The sequence below is a fragment of the Rhopilema esculentum genome, chromosome 18 (assembly GCF_057945365.1).
Source record: "Rhopilema esculentum isolate cy_ngs chromosome 18, ASM5794536v1, whole genome shotgun sequence".
Lineage (NCBI taxonomy): Eukaryota > Metazoa > Cnidaria > Scyphozoa > Rhizostomeae > Rhizostomatidae > Rhopilema > Rhopilema esculentum.
The window spans coordinates 7366571-7385293 of NC_142832.1; the positions used below are offsets into that span (position 1 = coordinate 7366571).

Below are 18723 nucleotides of genomic sequence, written 5' to 3' on the forward strand. Positions count from 1 at the left end.
GCTGACTACGAAGCATTGCTGACATTGGATAATGCAGTATCGATTCACCAACGCAATCTACAGTACTTGATGATAGAAATATACAAAACCAAATATAACCTGAACCCTAGTGTCATGAGTGAGATTTTTGAGACAAGAAATGTACTCTACGATTCGCGAACTAAAAATACTCTTTGCATTCCAAAAGCCAGAACAACTTCCTATAGTATAGAAACTGTGAGATATTTAGGTCAAAAACTGTGGCAAACACTACCTCACAGTATAAGAGAGTCCCAATCATTAGCAACATTTAAAAAAGAATTAAGAGCACACCCTATAGAATGCAACTGTAGATTATGTAAAATATTCATTGCTGGGTTAGGTTTTATTCAGAATATTATACCTTAAACATTTTTAACATTGTACAATATATTTATTTTATACTAATTCTTCATAGACAGTTGGCTTTAATAAGCTATAGCTATTAGACGCTCATTTCGTAAGTCAACTTTAAACAAATTACTTATTATTATTTTTACTATTATTATTATTATTATTATCATTATAATATTACTATTATTATTACGTCAAACGCAATTACTGGAATACTCAACAATATGAAACTTAAGCTCTTCCAACTTTTTCTGTTGCAGGATGTACCTCTGTTGCAAAACATTTTCTGCCATCGCTCCTAACAAACATCTCACCATTTCTTCCTGGATCCCTACTTTCAATGAACCTTCTTATCCATTTGATCTAGAGTCACCTCGTTACAAAACCATTACTTCCAGGGGCGGATCTAGAAATTATTCTGATAAAATATCCATCATCTGTTTCAAACGAAGTCCCTATCTTCGTTCTTTTCTTACTGAAATAATTCGTGTTATCTTTTACTGAAATGTGTTATCTATAATTTCTTACTGAAATTACTAGTGTTGTCTGGCTTCCAGGTAAGGTACCATCCGGCAGGGGCTGATCCAGGATTTTTGGTGACTATAGCTCAAATCTTTTGTGATCGGGACCACGCCCTCCTTGCTTGTGGGACATGCCCACTATATGGGCAAATGATATAGCCATGTGTGTTTATAGTTGCTTCGTATTCATAAATATTTCTTCAAACATCCTTTTTCTATTTCCAGAGACGCTAGAGAAGGGGGTGTGGGGGGGGGACAACCGCCCCTGTTGCCCTTTGACAGAAGGGGCAAGGGTTGTTTTTAATAAAGTTCCCTTGAAACTGGCCAATTGTAATAATTAGAGAGATTCATATGAATTTCTGAAATTCTCAAAACATGTAAAATAATTCCTTATGCCGAAAGTTAGCCAATGTTGAGGATACCTACAAATAATAAAATTGCAGTTATATATGAATTTGTAGAAGCTGGGAATTATCTTTCAAAAACCCTTTTAATCAAGCCTGCCCCCTCCCCCCTCTTGCCGCTTGGTCGTTCCGCCGTCCCTGCCTTTGAAGCTACATTACAGGGGACCTAGGATGTAAAAACGAGCTATAGTCCACTGTTGCTTTACAGGGGACAGAGAGCGGAGAAGTACCGTGGATACTCATATTCTATTGGATAAAAAGCCATGCTCTTGCCAAAAATTATAGTACGGGTTTCATTGTCTTCGATGCCTTTTCCAGAGCAAATCCCCAGACCGACTATAGCTCGGAATATCCACTGTAGCTCAAGTCTGGTTGGTTACTGTCAACAAAGAACGAAACTTCTGATTCGTCTAAGTTTTGATATTAGACCATTCTGCGCTCAATGTTTTATATCTTATCTGGAGAGGCATTGTGATGACACATTGCCAGCATTGCATGTTTGTTAATCGCATTTGATAACCTATACCGCTGCTTTCAATTCAAATGTTGAGAGGCTTGATAGCAGAGGAAGAATTAACACTTAACTTTGAATTCCGAAAATCAAACACGGAGATTTTGACTATAGCTCGAGCTACAGTTGCTATAGTCTGGATGCGCTCCTGATCCGAATGGAAAAAGGCCTCCACTATCTTGATTCACAAAAAAGACAGCACAGATGATCCATCAAATTTCAGGCCAATCACTTTAGAATCAGTGCCCTTAAAAATATTCACTTGTTGCTTACGTGACTCCATCTTACAATGGCTTTATCGAGCACCAAATCCAAAAAGGCTTCACCTCAAAAGTATCAGGTACATTAGAGCATACAGCAATGATGAGCCATTTAATAAATAAAGCTCGCATTAAGCAACGATTTTTAGTGGTATCTTTGCTGGATCTCAAAAACGCCTTTGGCGAAGTTCACCACAAGCTGATACCAGCTATTCTTGCTTATCATCATCTACCTTCGGAAATTAAATCATTGATCTCTAGCTTATATCTAGACTTTGAGAACTGTATCAAAACCGATAAATTCCAAACCTCTGCAATTCCCGTTCGCCGCGGCGTATTGCAAGGTGACTACCTCAGCCCCCTTCTTTTCAACCTTTACTTCAACACGTTCATACAATACATCAAATCAGATAAATATAAGCAGCTTGGTTTCTCCCCCATGATGGTAATGACCGCATGTCTCAGCCAGTACACTGGTTTAAGTTTGCTGATGATGCTGCTGTTGTTACCAGTTGAGAAAAGGAGAACCAACTCTTCACCACTGCTTTACCAGATGGTGCCAATGAGCAAACTTCATTGTCAGGATTGACAAATGTGTTACCTTTGGTGTCAAGAAACACTCTACGCGATCCCTCAAATTTCAACCGAAACTTTTCATCTATAGCCAAATAGTACCTGCTGTCAAAAATTGGATGGGTCGTTAAAACTTGTTCATGAAGTCGAGACAGATATCTTTAGGATTTGAGAGACAAATCCTACACATTTAATACTTACGAGAGGATGGGCTGTTGCCTTTGACATAAACCCTGTCACATTTCTAGCTTAACTAATTGATATTTATATTTTCATTCCGAAGATCTCAATTATTTCATATTTCAAACACCCCTTATAAGGCCTCACCTTTGTAGCGAACGTGCTGTGAAGCTCATCTTCATGAATGTAATCCTGCCGGTCTTCTGTCCATTTTAAAGCGTCCATGAAATTAAGAACTGTCGTAAATCGATTGCCATTGCGCGTGTCTTCTTAAACCCAGAGCTTGCTGTTTAGATTAAGGCCCCCAAGTTCAGCATGAGCTATTGATGGAAGTCGTTTTAAAGTATTTGCATTAATAAATTAAAGTTCAAGTAAAGCAATGAAACAATATTTAAAAGGTCATTAATCAGCCATTTCACTAATGAGTATGGATTGAAATTATTTTGTTACTCTATCTTTTGGATGCTTTTTGGTGAATTTTAGAGACATCAAAGTTAAAGATCAAAGGAAAACTTAGATATTGCCAATTCTAAACATATAATGTGAATTTTCTCGATTATGAAACCATAACGACGTCATATTGTCAAAAGAGAATAGTCAAATGCTGTTCCAGTGGCGTTCTTTGAAGAATTTTGTAGACTTTAGATTTCTACAATCTAAAGCGCAATTCTAAATACGCACCTGAAATTGGACAATTCGCTTGGAATCAGCCAGATTCGCAATCACCATGGTCAAAATGCCCCGTATCAAATGGGTCCAGGTTTCTCCCAGAGATGCCCCTTGTTCAATAGTTACTGAGAATCGGTACCAGATTATAATGCTCACGGAGCGTGAGGCTTTAGATTCAGGATGAGCATAGTGGTGCGTTATATCCAAAAAGAGCAAAGACAGTAGTAACTGTTGCGTGACTGATCTGGCCTTATTTGGATGGTAATTTTTTTTCGTCCTGTCTGGATCGAGTGCCTGGAAAATTTTGTATTGATCAAGTCTTATTGGAATTATTTTCACAAAAAGATGAACAGAGTTGAAGAAGAAGAAGTTGAAAGTAGTAAATTCCGTTATCTTGTTTGTGGATTTGCTTTTTTGATTCAATTTACAGGATATGGCTTCAACCGTACATTTGGGTCCATTTATGTATCAATGCAGAAAGAATTTGACGCGAGCAATGCTTCGATAGGTGAGCAACATCTTTCTTTCAACTGACTTGAATCGCGCATAGGAAGGTGGGGCTTTCTTCGATAACTTTTACTAAAAAGATATTTGTCCCAGAAATCTAGGGTTTTCGTAGTAATTTCAAAACTATATAAAGGAAACAAAACTTCTGATTAGATAGAATGACATAGGACCGATTTTCTACCTGTTTCCTTCGTTTTATCAAATAACCTTACTTTCTTCATTTACCAAGTAGTTAGGACGCTCCCTTTTGTATCCTGACATGCCTGAAACAGCCCCCTTTTAACAGAGAGCTAAATTTTTTGAAGCCTCAAAACTTGCAATCTGGTGACGCTAGAATAGCCCCAGGAGACTCAATAAGAAGGAACCAAGATAACCCTGTATATATGATCTAGGTGAAAACATTACAAACTAAATCTAAGGAATACACTTAAGTATTTTTAGAATAGAATTCGTTGTCCTTGTATTCTGTTTAAGTAATGACGTTGACGTGTATTCGTTTTGAAAGGATAAAATTGTGATTTTATGATAAATTCTAACTAAAAGTCCCGGGCTTTATGTCGGGGGGAAAACATTCGGAATTTTACAGTAACTTTCTGAGAGTCGTTCCCTGCCATTCCTCTATGTTTTTCGCAGAGTTGCAGGACGACCAAAAAGAGAGATACACATATTGGTTAGGACTAGCTCTTTCAATTATCTGTCTTGACTCTTTGGCAAATTTTTCACACTGATCGATAGAACAACATTCTCTTCTACCTACCAGGGGTGGCGCTAGAGACAAACCTCTAAATTGCCGAAGTTTATATTCTCCGTAACTGCCGACGCTGAATGTGTCAAATTGCCGACAGGCAGGGCGGTCGCGAGGCAAGCCTCGTTGGGGGGTGGGTGGTGTGTGTAATGCAAATTTACCTGATTAAAAAATTATTGGTATACAGGAACAAAGCAATACGACGACGAGAATCCAATGTCACGAAATGAATTTTCAAAATAAATTAAATTTAAGAGTATACTATAGTAAAGTACAGTATACTCTTAAATTTATTTTATTTTGAAAATTTATTTCGTGACATTGGATTCTCGTCGTCGTATTGCTTTGTTCCTGTATACCTTTCATTTTAAATCTCATTTCAAGTTTCACAGAATCCGGCGGACAGCCTATCCTGCGGTTCTTCCATCTCACACTTTAAAAAATTATTGCCTGAAACTTTTTAGCTGGTGTCACAAACCTCTGCAATACATTTTGTCAATCTAACTCTGTATGAAAATAACCAACTTTTCTAATAGTCTTGTCAAATCTCTATATCGGGACGGGGAAAATATATAGTTACTACCTGAGGCGGCACCATGGTTGCCGCCGAAGGGACAGGGAATTTTCGAATTGTGATGCTTCTAGTTCCCTGGAAAATGCGCTCTTTTAAGCAAATTTCACTAAAGCAATCCTCCTAATCCTATTGAAAATTATTGTCCTTTTGGAAAACTTTTTTACAGCAGATAAAAACAACAATTTCGCCGTGGTCTTGAAAAATACCAGGTTGTCAGCTACTTCTAAATTTAGAACCCTCTTTCCATCTTATCATGCCTTTTGAATGTTAAGGAAAATCTGGAGCTCATAGTGAATTGCAGTTGACGCTTCTACTGAGAAACTTTAGGAGAAATGGACACGAGGCACAATTTTACCCAAGATAGCTTGATCCTTCATTGATTTTATGACAGGAAGGTCTCTGAAATACCTAAAGCGTTTCTTCCAGCGAGCGGATTTTACCTGAAATTTCCTATTGAGATACTATTGGGGTGGGTGTGACAACCCCTCAGTCGCGACGTCCCTGAGCAGCACCTCCAATGAAGGGGCACCGAGGGGTCATGGCCCCCACTTTTTTACAAGGCAAAAGAGCATTTTTCCAAAATCTTTTGTTGTGGATGCAAAATTCTCCCTTGACCTCTCCCCGCCCCCCACTATCCAACCTGTGTCGGAGTCCACGAGATTTTCTCGGCAATTTGTGCCTTGTAAGAAACTTAATGCGCAAATATTGCCTATTGTTGAATATTTCTTCCTATCTATGGTGGAAGAAGTTAATCGATGGTTTTCTCTAAACCATTTGTTTGTCGCAAGCTATACGGTGAACAATGCTATTGAAAAATAGTTTATGAAAAAGGACAAGAAATGCCTTTTGAAAAATTTATTACGCAAAATGTGCTCATGATCGAAATGTTTTCATTGGCAATAATAATGTCTTGAAACGAACAGAGAATCCCTAAAATCCATTAAAGACTTTATTTATGACAGCGTGATTTTGCTGTTGTTAGGGTAAATTGCCTTGAAACGGTCCAAAACGTGATTCAAATTAAGCATCTCTGCACGTTTCGCATGAATTCCAAGCAGCAACAGGGATTTCAACTGAGAGGGGCACCATGGTATTGTGGGTCATGCGAGGGAACACCATGAAATTAAGTCACAGCTTTCACGGAAGCGACAGGATATAATGCCACTATGATAATAAAATTGCCGAAGAAAAGCCATCGAGGAAACCATAAACCACCCAGTGCAGTTTTCTCCTCGATTATTTATGTCATTCAAAAACATGTAAACCGGGTGACATCCATCAAGTGCCGACGGTATTGAGAAAGCAAAAATTGATTGGCTGCCGATTGGCGGCTAAAGCCCCCCCTTGCCCCCCCCCATGCCGCCACTCCTGTTACCTACATCTGGTCCAAGAGCTGTAAAACGACCGTCTTTTCACAGTTATAGTTTTGTCTGGAACCCACTGATTGCGAACACTTAAGCCTGATTTACACGAGACGAATTTTTCGCGCGAAGCGAATTTTTCGCCACGAATTTTTCGCCTGCGAATTCGAAGCTCAATTTCCACTGGCAGAATTTCTTTTGCGAATTCGCCGCGAATAATGCAAAATAAAATGGCGTCTGTTCGAAGATTGTTGTTATTAAAAAAAGCGAGCAAAAAAGCAAAGAAAGGGGTACTTGGTTCGAAAAATTTATTCAGAACGTCTACAAAAGGAGGAGTTTCATCTTTTGGTAAGTGACTTACGCTTACATTGTCATGAATAATTACTTTCGAATGTCGCCAACTACATATGAGGAGCTTTTATCGTTTATTGGGGGCTATTGCAGTTTCGCACCTCTCAGCGTGTGGTTCCATGCATAAGGATAGGGTTTGGGTAAGGATCAATGTCCAAGAGGTGCGAAACTGCATTAGCGCCGTTTATTGCACCAAAGACGCCTGTTGCTAGAAACGTCCCATTCCATTGTTTATGTTATAGGTGCGGGATTTTCCCAGCATTGTTTAGGCCTGGTCATAGGTTACTCATTCTTCACCCATGTTGTTGTTTGAACCATTGCGTAGTTTTCTGTCGTTTTGCATAATTTTGATTTAGATATGTTTACATTGCGTAGCACCATTCGGCCTAGCCCTTCCTTTGGGTTCGTGTCAGATGTCTTCAATTGCTGTTCTGATTGGTTTATTTTACAAGGCGAAAAAATTCGCAGCGAAAAAGTAGGAATGGTTTCTACTTTTTCGCAGCGAATTATTCGCTGCGAATTCGCTGCGAATTTCCTAATCTCCACTTCTGCGCATATTTTTCGCGCATTCGCGGCGAAAAATTCGCTTCGCACGAAAAAATTCGTCTCGTGTAAATCAGGCTTTAGGGGGTCTTTCACCAACCTCTATCCCCCTAATATCTGCTGCTGAACAAAGGGTAGACCTCGGGAGTTTTCTTTGCATAGAAATAGCCGCACAAGTTTCAAGAGACTTGGTATGCAAGATGTAATGCATTGGCGTAATTTTAATGTAATCTGTCACTGTTAACCCTAATTTGTAGTAACCAAAATGTATATTTATTGATTATTGCTTTACTTTTATAGCTTATGCTTATAACGACAGGACTCTAATTGCTTCTGACACACTCAACTCAATTTCTCATTACGGTTGAAACTCTGAAAAACTGATGAAAAACATTTTATTCAAACCGCATTATCGTAAAGATTAATCAAGACGCTCCGACGCTAGATTAAACCATTACACAGATGAAAGCACATTGAAAATTTTGTAAATAGAGTCTTAATCATAAGATGAAAGCGAACTCCTTCTGTCTACACAATAGCGGTTTTTCATGCTTATGTGGATAGATTCCAAAAACTTCTAGATGGAACGATTATCGGGCTTTGCAAATAATTACACTGGCACGTTAATTCATAGATAACGGAACTTTTTTGGGTGGTAGGAACGCAATCCTTTTAGACAGGGAATTTTGTAGAAAAACTAGCAAACTGCCTAACCTCAAATTCTATTACACAATCCCACTAAATCAACTATGGAGATTTCAAATCCAAGATGGCCAAAAAAAATTTCACCAGAAGTTACATTTTTAGATTACGTCATCAACAATTAATAAAATTTGTTGAAAAATCAGGCAATGACTTAATCTCAACTTTTAATGCATTTCTCCACTAAATCATCTATGAAGATTTCAAATCCAAGACGCGACAAAAAAATTTTTTCCGGAAGTTACTTTTTAGATGATGTCATCAAAACTAGACAAAAGATCTTTTAAATGTAAACGATTTCCTTAGTAGATGTGTATTTGCCCGGTTAATACTAGACCTGCTTATATTGGCGTAAAAGAGAGCCTTTGGTGAAATGACACGATGTGACACAAAAAAAACATGTTTACTTAAACTAAATAGAAAAACTGTGCATGCTATATATCATTTTTTCTTGATGCAAAATTTTAAGGTATCAAAGTGCTTCGGGATAGATGACATCTGCAGCTAGTTTCTTAAAGTATGGATGCCTGTTCTCGCATATTTTTAATAAAAAGGATTTCGAAGGGCTTATTTCCAAACAACTGGAAGGTTGTTAGAGTAGCTCCTATCTATAAAGAGGGGTCTACTGAAAACAAGTCAAACTACAGACCTATATCCGTGCTCCCGGTTGCTTCAGCTCTTTTTGAAAGGCAATCTTCGACCTACTTTACGCATACTTCGAGGATGATAAGTTGTTCTACTCACATCAATCTGGCTTCTGGGCCCTGCTCTCAGTTTTGATGTGCTTATTGAAAAGTAGTGATGACTGGTACCATAATTTTGACAAAGAACTCCTTTCATGTGTAGTATTTATTGACTTGAAATAAAGCTTTTGATACTGTAGATCCAGCAATTCTCATCCAAAAGCTTTTTAATTATGGAGTGTAGGAAAAGGAGCTGGATTGGCTTAAATCGTACTTACAGGATCGTAAGCAATGCTATAAAGTAAATGGACATACGTCAAAAATAGCAAACGTGAACTGCGGTGTACCGCAAGGACCGTGCCTCGGTCCACCAATATTTTTATGTATAAATAAGTGATTTGTTCTGTGCGTTGCAAAGCACAAAAGTGACCATGTATGCTGAAGAAACAAGCATTTTCTTCTAATCAAAATCTATAGCCGAGGTAAATGAAGCAGTTAATTCATATCTTAAAGGCTTCAGATTAGGTTGGAAGGTAATATCTTCGAGTGACTTGAATAACATCATATGGACAATTGAGATCTTGTGATCAATCTCAATATAACGAGGACAACCCAGAAATTATTGGATCAAATAAGTATTTGGAGATTCAGATTGCTTCATAACGCAAGTGGAGAGAACATATAACTTTTGCTTTAGGCAAGATTTCGTTATTTTTTCTTTTCTAACCAGAGTATCTATTAATTTTTGTTTATCTATTGTATGTTGATTAGCTTAGGTTTTTAGACAGAGCACATTGTGAATCAGTTATAAGTTTTTCATTACTGAATGTATTACCTTGTATAAATAATTGAAAATCAATCAAAATCAAGCTCGATCCGGTACAAAGCATCGGCACATATTTTGATTGTTCACTCAAAGGAACATTAGTGAAAAGACTACTAATGTCGAAAGAACACATGAAATGTGTTTCGTTTTGATGTTCAAGTTTTGCATGAACTCGGCAAAGTAAAAGAATCTTTGATGCAATGTTACAAATATTTTTGAAGAACAGGATCTAAAACTTCGGTTACCCACTTAACCAGTTCCTGTTGTGCTGAGCCAATCATATTCAAGATGGGTCTAAGTGGGACATTCGGCTTATGTATTTTAGGGAGGCCATAAGAATTATGGTCATTGTGAACCTGTGGTTTTTATCTTAACGTAAACTTTGTATACTTTTGAGTTGACAACCTCCAAAGGACGTTTTTGAAGTTTCAGCCCTAACCAGGCCATTTTATCATGTGTTTCGACATTACCCAGTTTTTCAAACTTATGCTTCTCAAGGAGAATATTCTCCATTTTTTGGATGTTATCCTTTTTGTCTAAAATTACCAACCTGACCCATTATAGGATTTTGTAATGAAGATGCCATTGTTAGACCGTAGAGATTTTAGAGCTTGAAAATGGTTTCTATGCAAAAGAAAATCCGAGTGGGTCGATGGGAGAGCCACTATAAGCATAACCCAAATCGCTTAGTCGAGCTTTTAATTTGTTGAATTCCAAACCAACAGAAATAACATGCAGCAAAAGTGGGATACAGAATTCAAGACCATAAACCAAGACAAATTTTCGCTTTCAGAGAGAGAAAAGTCCGATAAATTGAAAATATGTTTTTTGGAAACGTATATCAATCCACCAAAACGTTCCTAACTAGCATGTCAATATTCTTATTATATTTTTCAGTGGTTTGTTTTAGTGTCCGCTGGTCAATTTCAGAAATGTAGCGGCATTTTCTAAAAATGTCAAAGAACACGAGAAACGGACGCATTTTAGACCATTGGCGTGCATACAAACGTTTTAGTTATTAGTTTTATAATAGTTTTAGTTTTCTGAATTTCATCGTGTAGAAAAGCGCGCACAATTGCGGGACTTCATCTAACATCAGACTTTGAAATGCGAGCGGTGATGATTTTAGGTGCAACTCGACACAAGGCCAAGGTTTACCTATTTGAAATGCTAGCGGTGATGAGTTTAGGTGCAACTCGACACAAGGCAAAGGTTTGCCTAAAGAGGGCCTGGATTTCTGGAATTAATGCCAGCAAGAAATCTTCAAATCTTCAAATTATCAGTTTATTTAACTTCATTCATATCAAGGAATATCATATTCAACCAACGGAGCAACTAGCTTTGCTTGATCCTTTATTGATTTAAAGATATGAATGTCTCTGAAATACCGAAATCATTGGAGTGACACTGAGTGGATTTAGGCTGAATTTTACTATTGAGATACTATTGGGGGGTAAAACTCCCCACACTCCTAGTCACCAATCCCCTGATCATAATATGAAAAGCCACTGTTCATTTTAAGCCTTGGGATTATTCTGACAAATGACCGAATGTTATGTTTGATCCGGATGCGTGAAGATGAAAGGTCAGGACAGGCACCGCGGAGCGTTGAGAAATGTGGGGGGGGGGGGGGGCTAAAGCCGAATAAAAATTGGTTTGACCAGTGATTCAATGGTAATTTTTCTGCATTTTTGGCGAAGTATGATCTTGGTATTGTACATTTCTGAAAACTTTCCTTAGCCCTTAATGAGTTTTCAACATTCAAATTAAGCTTACCCAGCTGAAGTTTGGACTCAGATTACAGGGCCTAAGATCATGATAATTTGGCCTACATTATTATTGACCTCTTAATTAGTATGTTGTAAACAATGTTGAAGAAGCTGTAAAACTTTATGCCACTCATATTCAACTTCCTCTTCTCTATTCAAGCACTAGCGGGTTCATTACCGGCATCTTTGCTGTTCATGTTATCAACTGTCGCAGTCGTTATTTTGGATCGGATAGGCTTTCGCCTTTCAATGCTTCTTGGAGGCATATTGATAGGCGTCGCCCTACTGGTGTCATCGCTCACTTCAAACATCCTCATCATCTACTTGACGCTTGGAGTTGTTTTCGCGTTTGGTCAGAGTTTGTGTTATTACGGGTCTTTGCTAATTTTGCCATTGTACTTCAAGAAGTCATTGCCACTCGCCCACAGTATAGTCATATCTGGGAACAGTGTTGGTGGCTTAGCCTTGGCGCCTATCGTTGGCTTCGTATTGAAAGAATATGGCTTTAGTGGAGGAATGCGGCTGTGCAGCGTCGTTGCCTTGTTCGTTATTGCAATGTCGGTGGTATTTAAGAGGCCTGGGGAAAGCTTTTGGTTCAACGGATTGATTTGTGAAGAGAATGAAAGGCGAAGAGACAGTGAATCTAAACCTGAGAACCTACCGCTGCACAAGAACAAAGCATTTATGATTTATGTTTTGTCGACATTGTATTGCAAATTTGGAGTTTACATAAACTTTGTGCATATAGTAAGTATTAAGTTAAAGTACCCCTTCTTCATGAATTTTTTGCAGGTGTTGGCAAAATTGAATGCAATTGAGCTTTGTCTTTTGACGCAATATGGAAGTTGTCGATTTTACTGCATAGCGCTGCTGTCCATCAACTTTTTTTTGCATTATGATTTAAATATGGAGTTCCTTTGCTAAATCTAGTCTAAGTTTCTTTTTCCGTAACTTCTAGATCCTTAGTAGACTTTTTTAGCATTATTTTTTAGCATATGTGTTAATCTGAAGAAACATTCTAAATCGTGAAGAGAGAGGAAAAGCGAAAAAAAAGTTTAATCTGCAATCAAAGTATTGTTTTTGAATACTAATATGTTTACTCATAATCTTGAATCATAGATTGTATACTTCTATGTGCCCAATAATTGTATGTGCCTATATGTGTCTATTTGAAACTACTACTTTTTCAGGTACGTTTGGCTCTTGACCGGGCAGTGCCTTACACTGAAGCTACATTCTTACCAGGCCTAACTTCGATCGCACAGTTCTTTGGCAAAATAGCTTTTGGCAAGCTGTCAGCCATGAAAGTGGCGAGCAATTTGGCTTTGTGTCAGATTTCGTCCGCTTTTATGGGAGTAATAATGTTTTTGCCATTTCTAAAAGGGTTTACTGGCCTAGCCATAATCTCTTTTGCTTTTGGATTATCTCAAGGATTGCATACTGCATCAAACCTTATTGTTGTCAAAGAAATTGTAGAAACGCACCAATTTAGAAGTGGATACAATATCACTCAATTCTTTACAGGGATCGCTACCTTTTGTGGCCCCCCAGTTGCAGGTAAGAACAAATTTTTGGGGGTCTTGGCTGGGATTAAAGAATGATGTTGGAATCATCAAAACATTATATTATTTAGAATTTATAAAACAATTATATCTTATCATATGATAAATGATGTTATACGATGTGGTTTAAATAAATATTTTATATTTGATGTATCAACTTGTGATACGTTGTAATATCAGACCTAACGTTTGATCTTATATTAGAGCTTGTCACGATGGAACTACCATTATCATTCAGTAACAAATTTCATTTACAATGTGATATCTACAAAGATTTATGTAAGCAAAAATGCCTGCAATAGGTACAAAAGTTTTATCAATATTTTATCGTACGGAAAAACATTTCACCAATCCAATGTTTAAAGATTTAACTATTGAAATGCCCTTTGCTAAAGCAATGCTGGAATACGTAAATGCAGCTGTGGATCAAAACGTGCCAATGAGAAAGGCAAGAACATGTCTGTCGAGCTTGCCCATTTGGCTCCGTTTAATTATTGAAAATATTTTTACCAGTCTATTTCTAGGGTGAAAACAAATTCTTTCGGTTTACACAACAGAGGCTATTTCATCTTTTATGCAGATAGATTGTAGAAAATGCTGGATGTTAGGACGATCGGGCTTCTGAAGGCTTATAAATTCATATGAATGCTAGACTAAAAGCTGAAGTATGTCTCAATATGTTTGCAATTTTTAAAGCCATTTTGATCTTAGTACTAATAAAAAAGAAAAATATAGTAAACAAAATCTAATTTTTTGAAGAAATTTCTACTGTTTCTGAAGTCGTGAAAAGTTCATCTTACCGTGAAATACATATTCAAATTTCCAGGGAAGTTCATATTGTGTTCTGGGTGGTGGAGTTTCGGAAGTTACACTTTGTGTATAAAAGGGAATATGGCCATTATCGTAGCAAGTCAGTTTCACGTGAAGCCTCACTTCAGTCTATTGTACCTTTTATATTTCTCTTATCGTTTCTATCGTTTTATTATCTTTTCTTATTTCTCTTGTAGGTTATTTGTATACTGTCACTGGCAACTATATACTTGTTTTTCTCATTGCTGGAGGATGTGCTGTTATGGGAATGCTTCTGATGTTCTTCGTGCGATATTTTCATGCTCTAAACAAAGAGGAAAATGAGCTTCTCCTCAAACAGTAGAAGTTTAAAGTCAACGTAATCGAATAAGAATGTTTCAATAAATGTAAGTCTTTTGGAATGAAAGGTGCTGCTTCAAAATATAAGAAAGCTTTGATTGTAAATTTTTAATTAAATTCAATTAACAATCAATATGCTTCTGGATTTTTTGGTAGCAACTTTCGTTGCCGCTTTAGAACTTGACAGAAAATGAAAACTCTAGCAAAAATATTACGATCTATTCATAAAGAATTTAAACTGAATCTACGTTCTCTGTCTATTTTTAAAGGGATGTAGTTCTTTATTTGTAGTTTTTATGTGAATAAGCCAAAATTATTAAATACATCTGTGCACAGCCTGAAGCAGAAATGGGGGCAATGCTGCAAAATTCTGGAGCTAACAGAAGTAGCAGCAAGTTATACTAAAATTGCAAGATAACTTTTTGTTGGCGAATATACTCATATTTTTATAAGAAACTGGCTGTAAGAAACAAGTACTGGACAGTCAGAAAAAATTAAAAAAATTTTGTACTCAAAGCAAAAAAATTAAATAAATATTAAATCGTGATAAAACTGCGAACCACGAAATTTTGTAAAATCTAGAACATGATTGCCCTGTTGGCCTATAACTCAAGACGCAAGGGATAAAAATATACTTCCCACATCTAAATACATCACCAGAACGAAAGTGAATCTCTTGACTTGTTAAAAAAGGTCATCAACATTTCATAGCAAACTTCATGACATCATAATTACAAAACTCTTAAGAAACATTGGGTAGTCAAATTTTCAGAACATTAAAAAACTGGAGTACTAAACATAATTATTTATCAAATTTTATTGCTAAAAATGTCGGATATCTTCAACTCTATCTTGCCAATGTTTTTGTAAATCTTTCATGTCGAGTTTGACGAAATCTGTTTTACAAGTCATTTTTTTAATCTTAGCAAGTCTTACAAAACGTTGCCCGTTGTTTGAGGTTTTGTTTAAGTGGTTTTAAACCTTAAACTAATTGTTTCATAAAAGTTGTTTTAGGTTTGAAAGCCATGTCGTTTACAACGTTTACATCATCATTTATCAAAGTTTATTGCTAAAAATTTCCCAAATAATCATAATCGCAAATAAGCTTCTGAAGATTAAAATTTTCACTAGCAGAAGAAAGAAATCTTCTGTTTTAAAGAAACACATTCCTTGGACTTCACTCTCCAATGTTTATTTTAAAAACCCTTGACTAATACTTGAAGGCTATTTTAACATCAAAGGCCGTATTGTAAGACATGTTTGGGAGATGAAGCCTCTGGTACTTTGTTTCGAAACAACCTATCTGTGTCCCAGAGTCATAGCACATGCGCATTAATAACAGTATTTGCAGAGCTGTTCTGCCTGTGACCTATCTCTATGCTGTGACCAGACAGCTCCTGAGCTTCCCGCCAGGGCTTCAAAGGATAATACGCATGAGCAATCAACCCGAAACGGGGACCAGTGCATGGGCTGGAACACGAGCATTATTCATCTCCCAGACAAAGACATAGCGGGATTGATGGGGAGACGATCTTTTAAAGATCGTATTTGGATTTTAGATGGTAAGAAGTCTGTAAAAATGTAGTTGCATTAAATTAACAATGGCAGTATCATGATTGTTACCGCTGCGGGAGGGGTCAAGTTCAGTCTTATCCTAGACAATAATTTAACTCTCGAGCTTGCCTTCTTAGTTTTTCAGCGTTTGTAAGGTCTTTTCCACCATGATCCCTAAATATTGATACTCTGTTGACTTTTCAATTTCCAATCCATATAACTTGACAATACAATAATAACAATAACAACATACAATTTGACATGCTGAAAAGATGGGATCGGGACCAAGTCTGAGAAATGCCCTTAAGAGCTCTTTTTGAATGATTCGTTGTTCCCAGACTTCTTAATTCATTATCTCTATAACTTTGTTGTAAATGAAATCAATGACATGAAATTGGTATAGATAGGAATAATAACACGGTAATGTGATTTAGACTCACATCCACCGTGTACTCGTTCCATATGTGGACCATGTACTCGTTCCCAGACCTCTAACACGCTTATTTCTACAACTCCGCTAAAAATAAAAGCAATACCAAGAAACTTCATTTGGATAATAATTATAGCACAATAAAAGGAATTTTATCGATAAACATCTTCAAAATGCCCACAAATGCTATTTTTAGAATGCTTAATTGTTCCCAGACTCTTAAATTGATTATCTTAATAACTTTGTTGAAAATGAAATTAGTGACGTGAAATTTAGCTGGAATATTAATCCTAGCTAACAGGAAAATTAGAATGATTTAGATTTACAAACGTAAAGGATTTGATTGATTTCCATCTTCAAAATGCCTTCAAACGCTATTTATAGAAAGCTTAATTGTTCCCAGACTCCTGAATTGATTTTCTCAATAATTTTGTTGAAAATGAAATCAGTGACCTGGAATTTAGCTGACATATCAATCATAGCAAACAAGAAAATTAGAATGATTTGGATTTACACACGTGAAGGTTTTAATTGATTTCCATCTTCAAAATGCCTCAAAGTATCTCAATAATGTTGTTGAAAATGAAATCAGTGACCTTAAATTTAGCAGGAATACTAATCATAGCAAACAAGAAAATTAGAATGGTTTGGATTTACACACGTAAAGGATTTAGATTGATTTCCATCTTCAAAATGCCTCTAAATGCTATTTTGAGAATGCATTATTGTTCTCAGACACCTAAATTGATTATCTCAATAACTTTGTTGAAAATGAAATCAGTAACGTTAAATTTAGCAGGAATACTAATCATAGCAAACAAGAAAATTAGAATGATTTGGATTTACACACATAAAGGATTAGGATTGACTTCCATCTTCAAAATGCCTCTAAATGCTATTTTTAGAATGCCTTATTGTTCTCAGACACCTAAATTGATTATCTCAATAACTTTGTTGAAAATGAAATCAGTAACGTTAAATTTAGCAGGAATACTAATCATAGCAAACAAGAAAAGTAGAATGATTTGGATTTACACACATAAAGGATTAGGATTGACTTCCATCTTCAAAATGCCTCTAAATGCTATTTTGAGAATACTTAATTGTTCCCAGACACCTAAATTGATTATCTCAATAATTTTGTTGAAAATGAAATCCGTGACTTGAAATTTAGCTGGAATACTAATCATAGCAAACAAGAAAATTAGAATGGTTTGGATTTACACACGTAAAGGAATTAGATTGATTTCCATCTTCAAAATGCCTCAAAATGCTATTTTTAGAATGCTTAGTTGTTCTCAGACTCCTAAATTGATTGTCTCAATAATGTTGTTGAAAATGAAATCAGTGACCTGAAATTTAGCAGGACTACTAATCATAGGAAACAAGAAAATTAGAATGGTTTGGATTTACACACGTAAAGGAATTAGATTGATTTCCATCTTCAAAATGCCTCAAAATGCTATTTTTAGAATGCTTAATTGTTCTCAGACTCCTAAATTGATTGTCTCAATAATGTTGTTGAAAATGAAATCAGTGACCTGAAATTTAGCAGGACTACTAATCATAGGAAACAAGAAAATTAGAATGATTTGGATTTACACACATAAAGGATTTAATTGACTTCCATCTTCAAAATGCCTCAAAATGCTATTTTTAGAATGCTTAATTGTTCCAAGACTCCTAAATTGATTATCTCAATAATTTTGTTGAAAATTAAATCAGTGACTTTAAATTTAGCAGGAATACTAATCATAGCAAACAAGAAAATTAGAATGATTTGGATTTAAACACGTAAAGGATTTAGATTGATTTCCATCTTCAAAATGCCTCAAAATGCTATTTTGAGAATGCTTAAGTGTTCTTAGACTACTAGATTGATTATCTCAATAATGTTGTTGGAAATGAAATCAGTGACCTTAAATTTAGCAGGAATACTAATCATAGCAAACAAGAAAATTAGAATGATTTGGATTTACTAACGTAAAGGATTTAGATTGATTTCCATCTTCAAAATGCCGCAATATGCTATTTTTAGAATGCTTAATTGTTCCCAGACTCCTAAATTGATTATCTAAATAATTTTGTTGAAAATGAAATCAGTGACTTTAAATTTAGCAGGAATACTAATCATAGCAAACAAGAAAATTATATTGCTTTGGACTTACACACGTTAAGAAATTAGATTGATTTTCAGCTTCAAAATGCCTCAAAATGCTATTTTTAGAATGCCTTATTGTTTCCAGACTCCTAAAGTGAAAATCTCAATAATTTTGTTGAAAATAAAAATCAGTGACCTGAAATTTAGCTGGAATAATTATAATAGCAAAAAAGAAAATTAGAATGATTTGGATTTACACACGTAAGGGATTTAGATTGGTTTCCATCTTCAAAATGCTTCAAATGCTATTTTCAGAATTCTTAATTGTTCTTAGACTACTAGATTGATTATCTCAATAATGTTGTTGAAAATGAAA

At 36.0% G+C, this 18723-nt stretch overlaps 1 protein-coding gene across 2 annotated transcripts in view; it reads left to right on the forward strand.

Annotated features, from left to right (window-relative positions):
- Window positions 1-14589, forward strand: part of LOC135680802 (monocarboxylate transporter 12) — a 41741-nt gene extending 27152 nt beyond the window's left edge. Inside the window, exons 1-4 of one of the 2 annotated variants that reach the window (XM_065194995.2) lie at window positions 2512-3998; window positions 11712-12298; window positions 12742-13108; window positions 14121-14589. In XM_065194995.2, the coding sequence (XP_065051067.2) occupies window positions 3749-3998; window positions 11712-12298; window positions 12742-13108; window positions 14121-14266 (1350 nt within the window). In that variant the 5' untranslated portion in view covers window positions 2512-3748 and the 3' untranslated portion in view covers window positions 14267-14589. Of the gene's footprint in view, window positions 1-2511; window positions 3999-11711; window positions 12299-12741; window positions 13109-14120 lie in introns of those variants that run through there. The other variant, XM_089113654.1, reaches the window with a different exon arrangement.
- Window positions 14590-18723: the final 4134 nt, after the last annotated feature.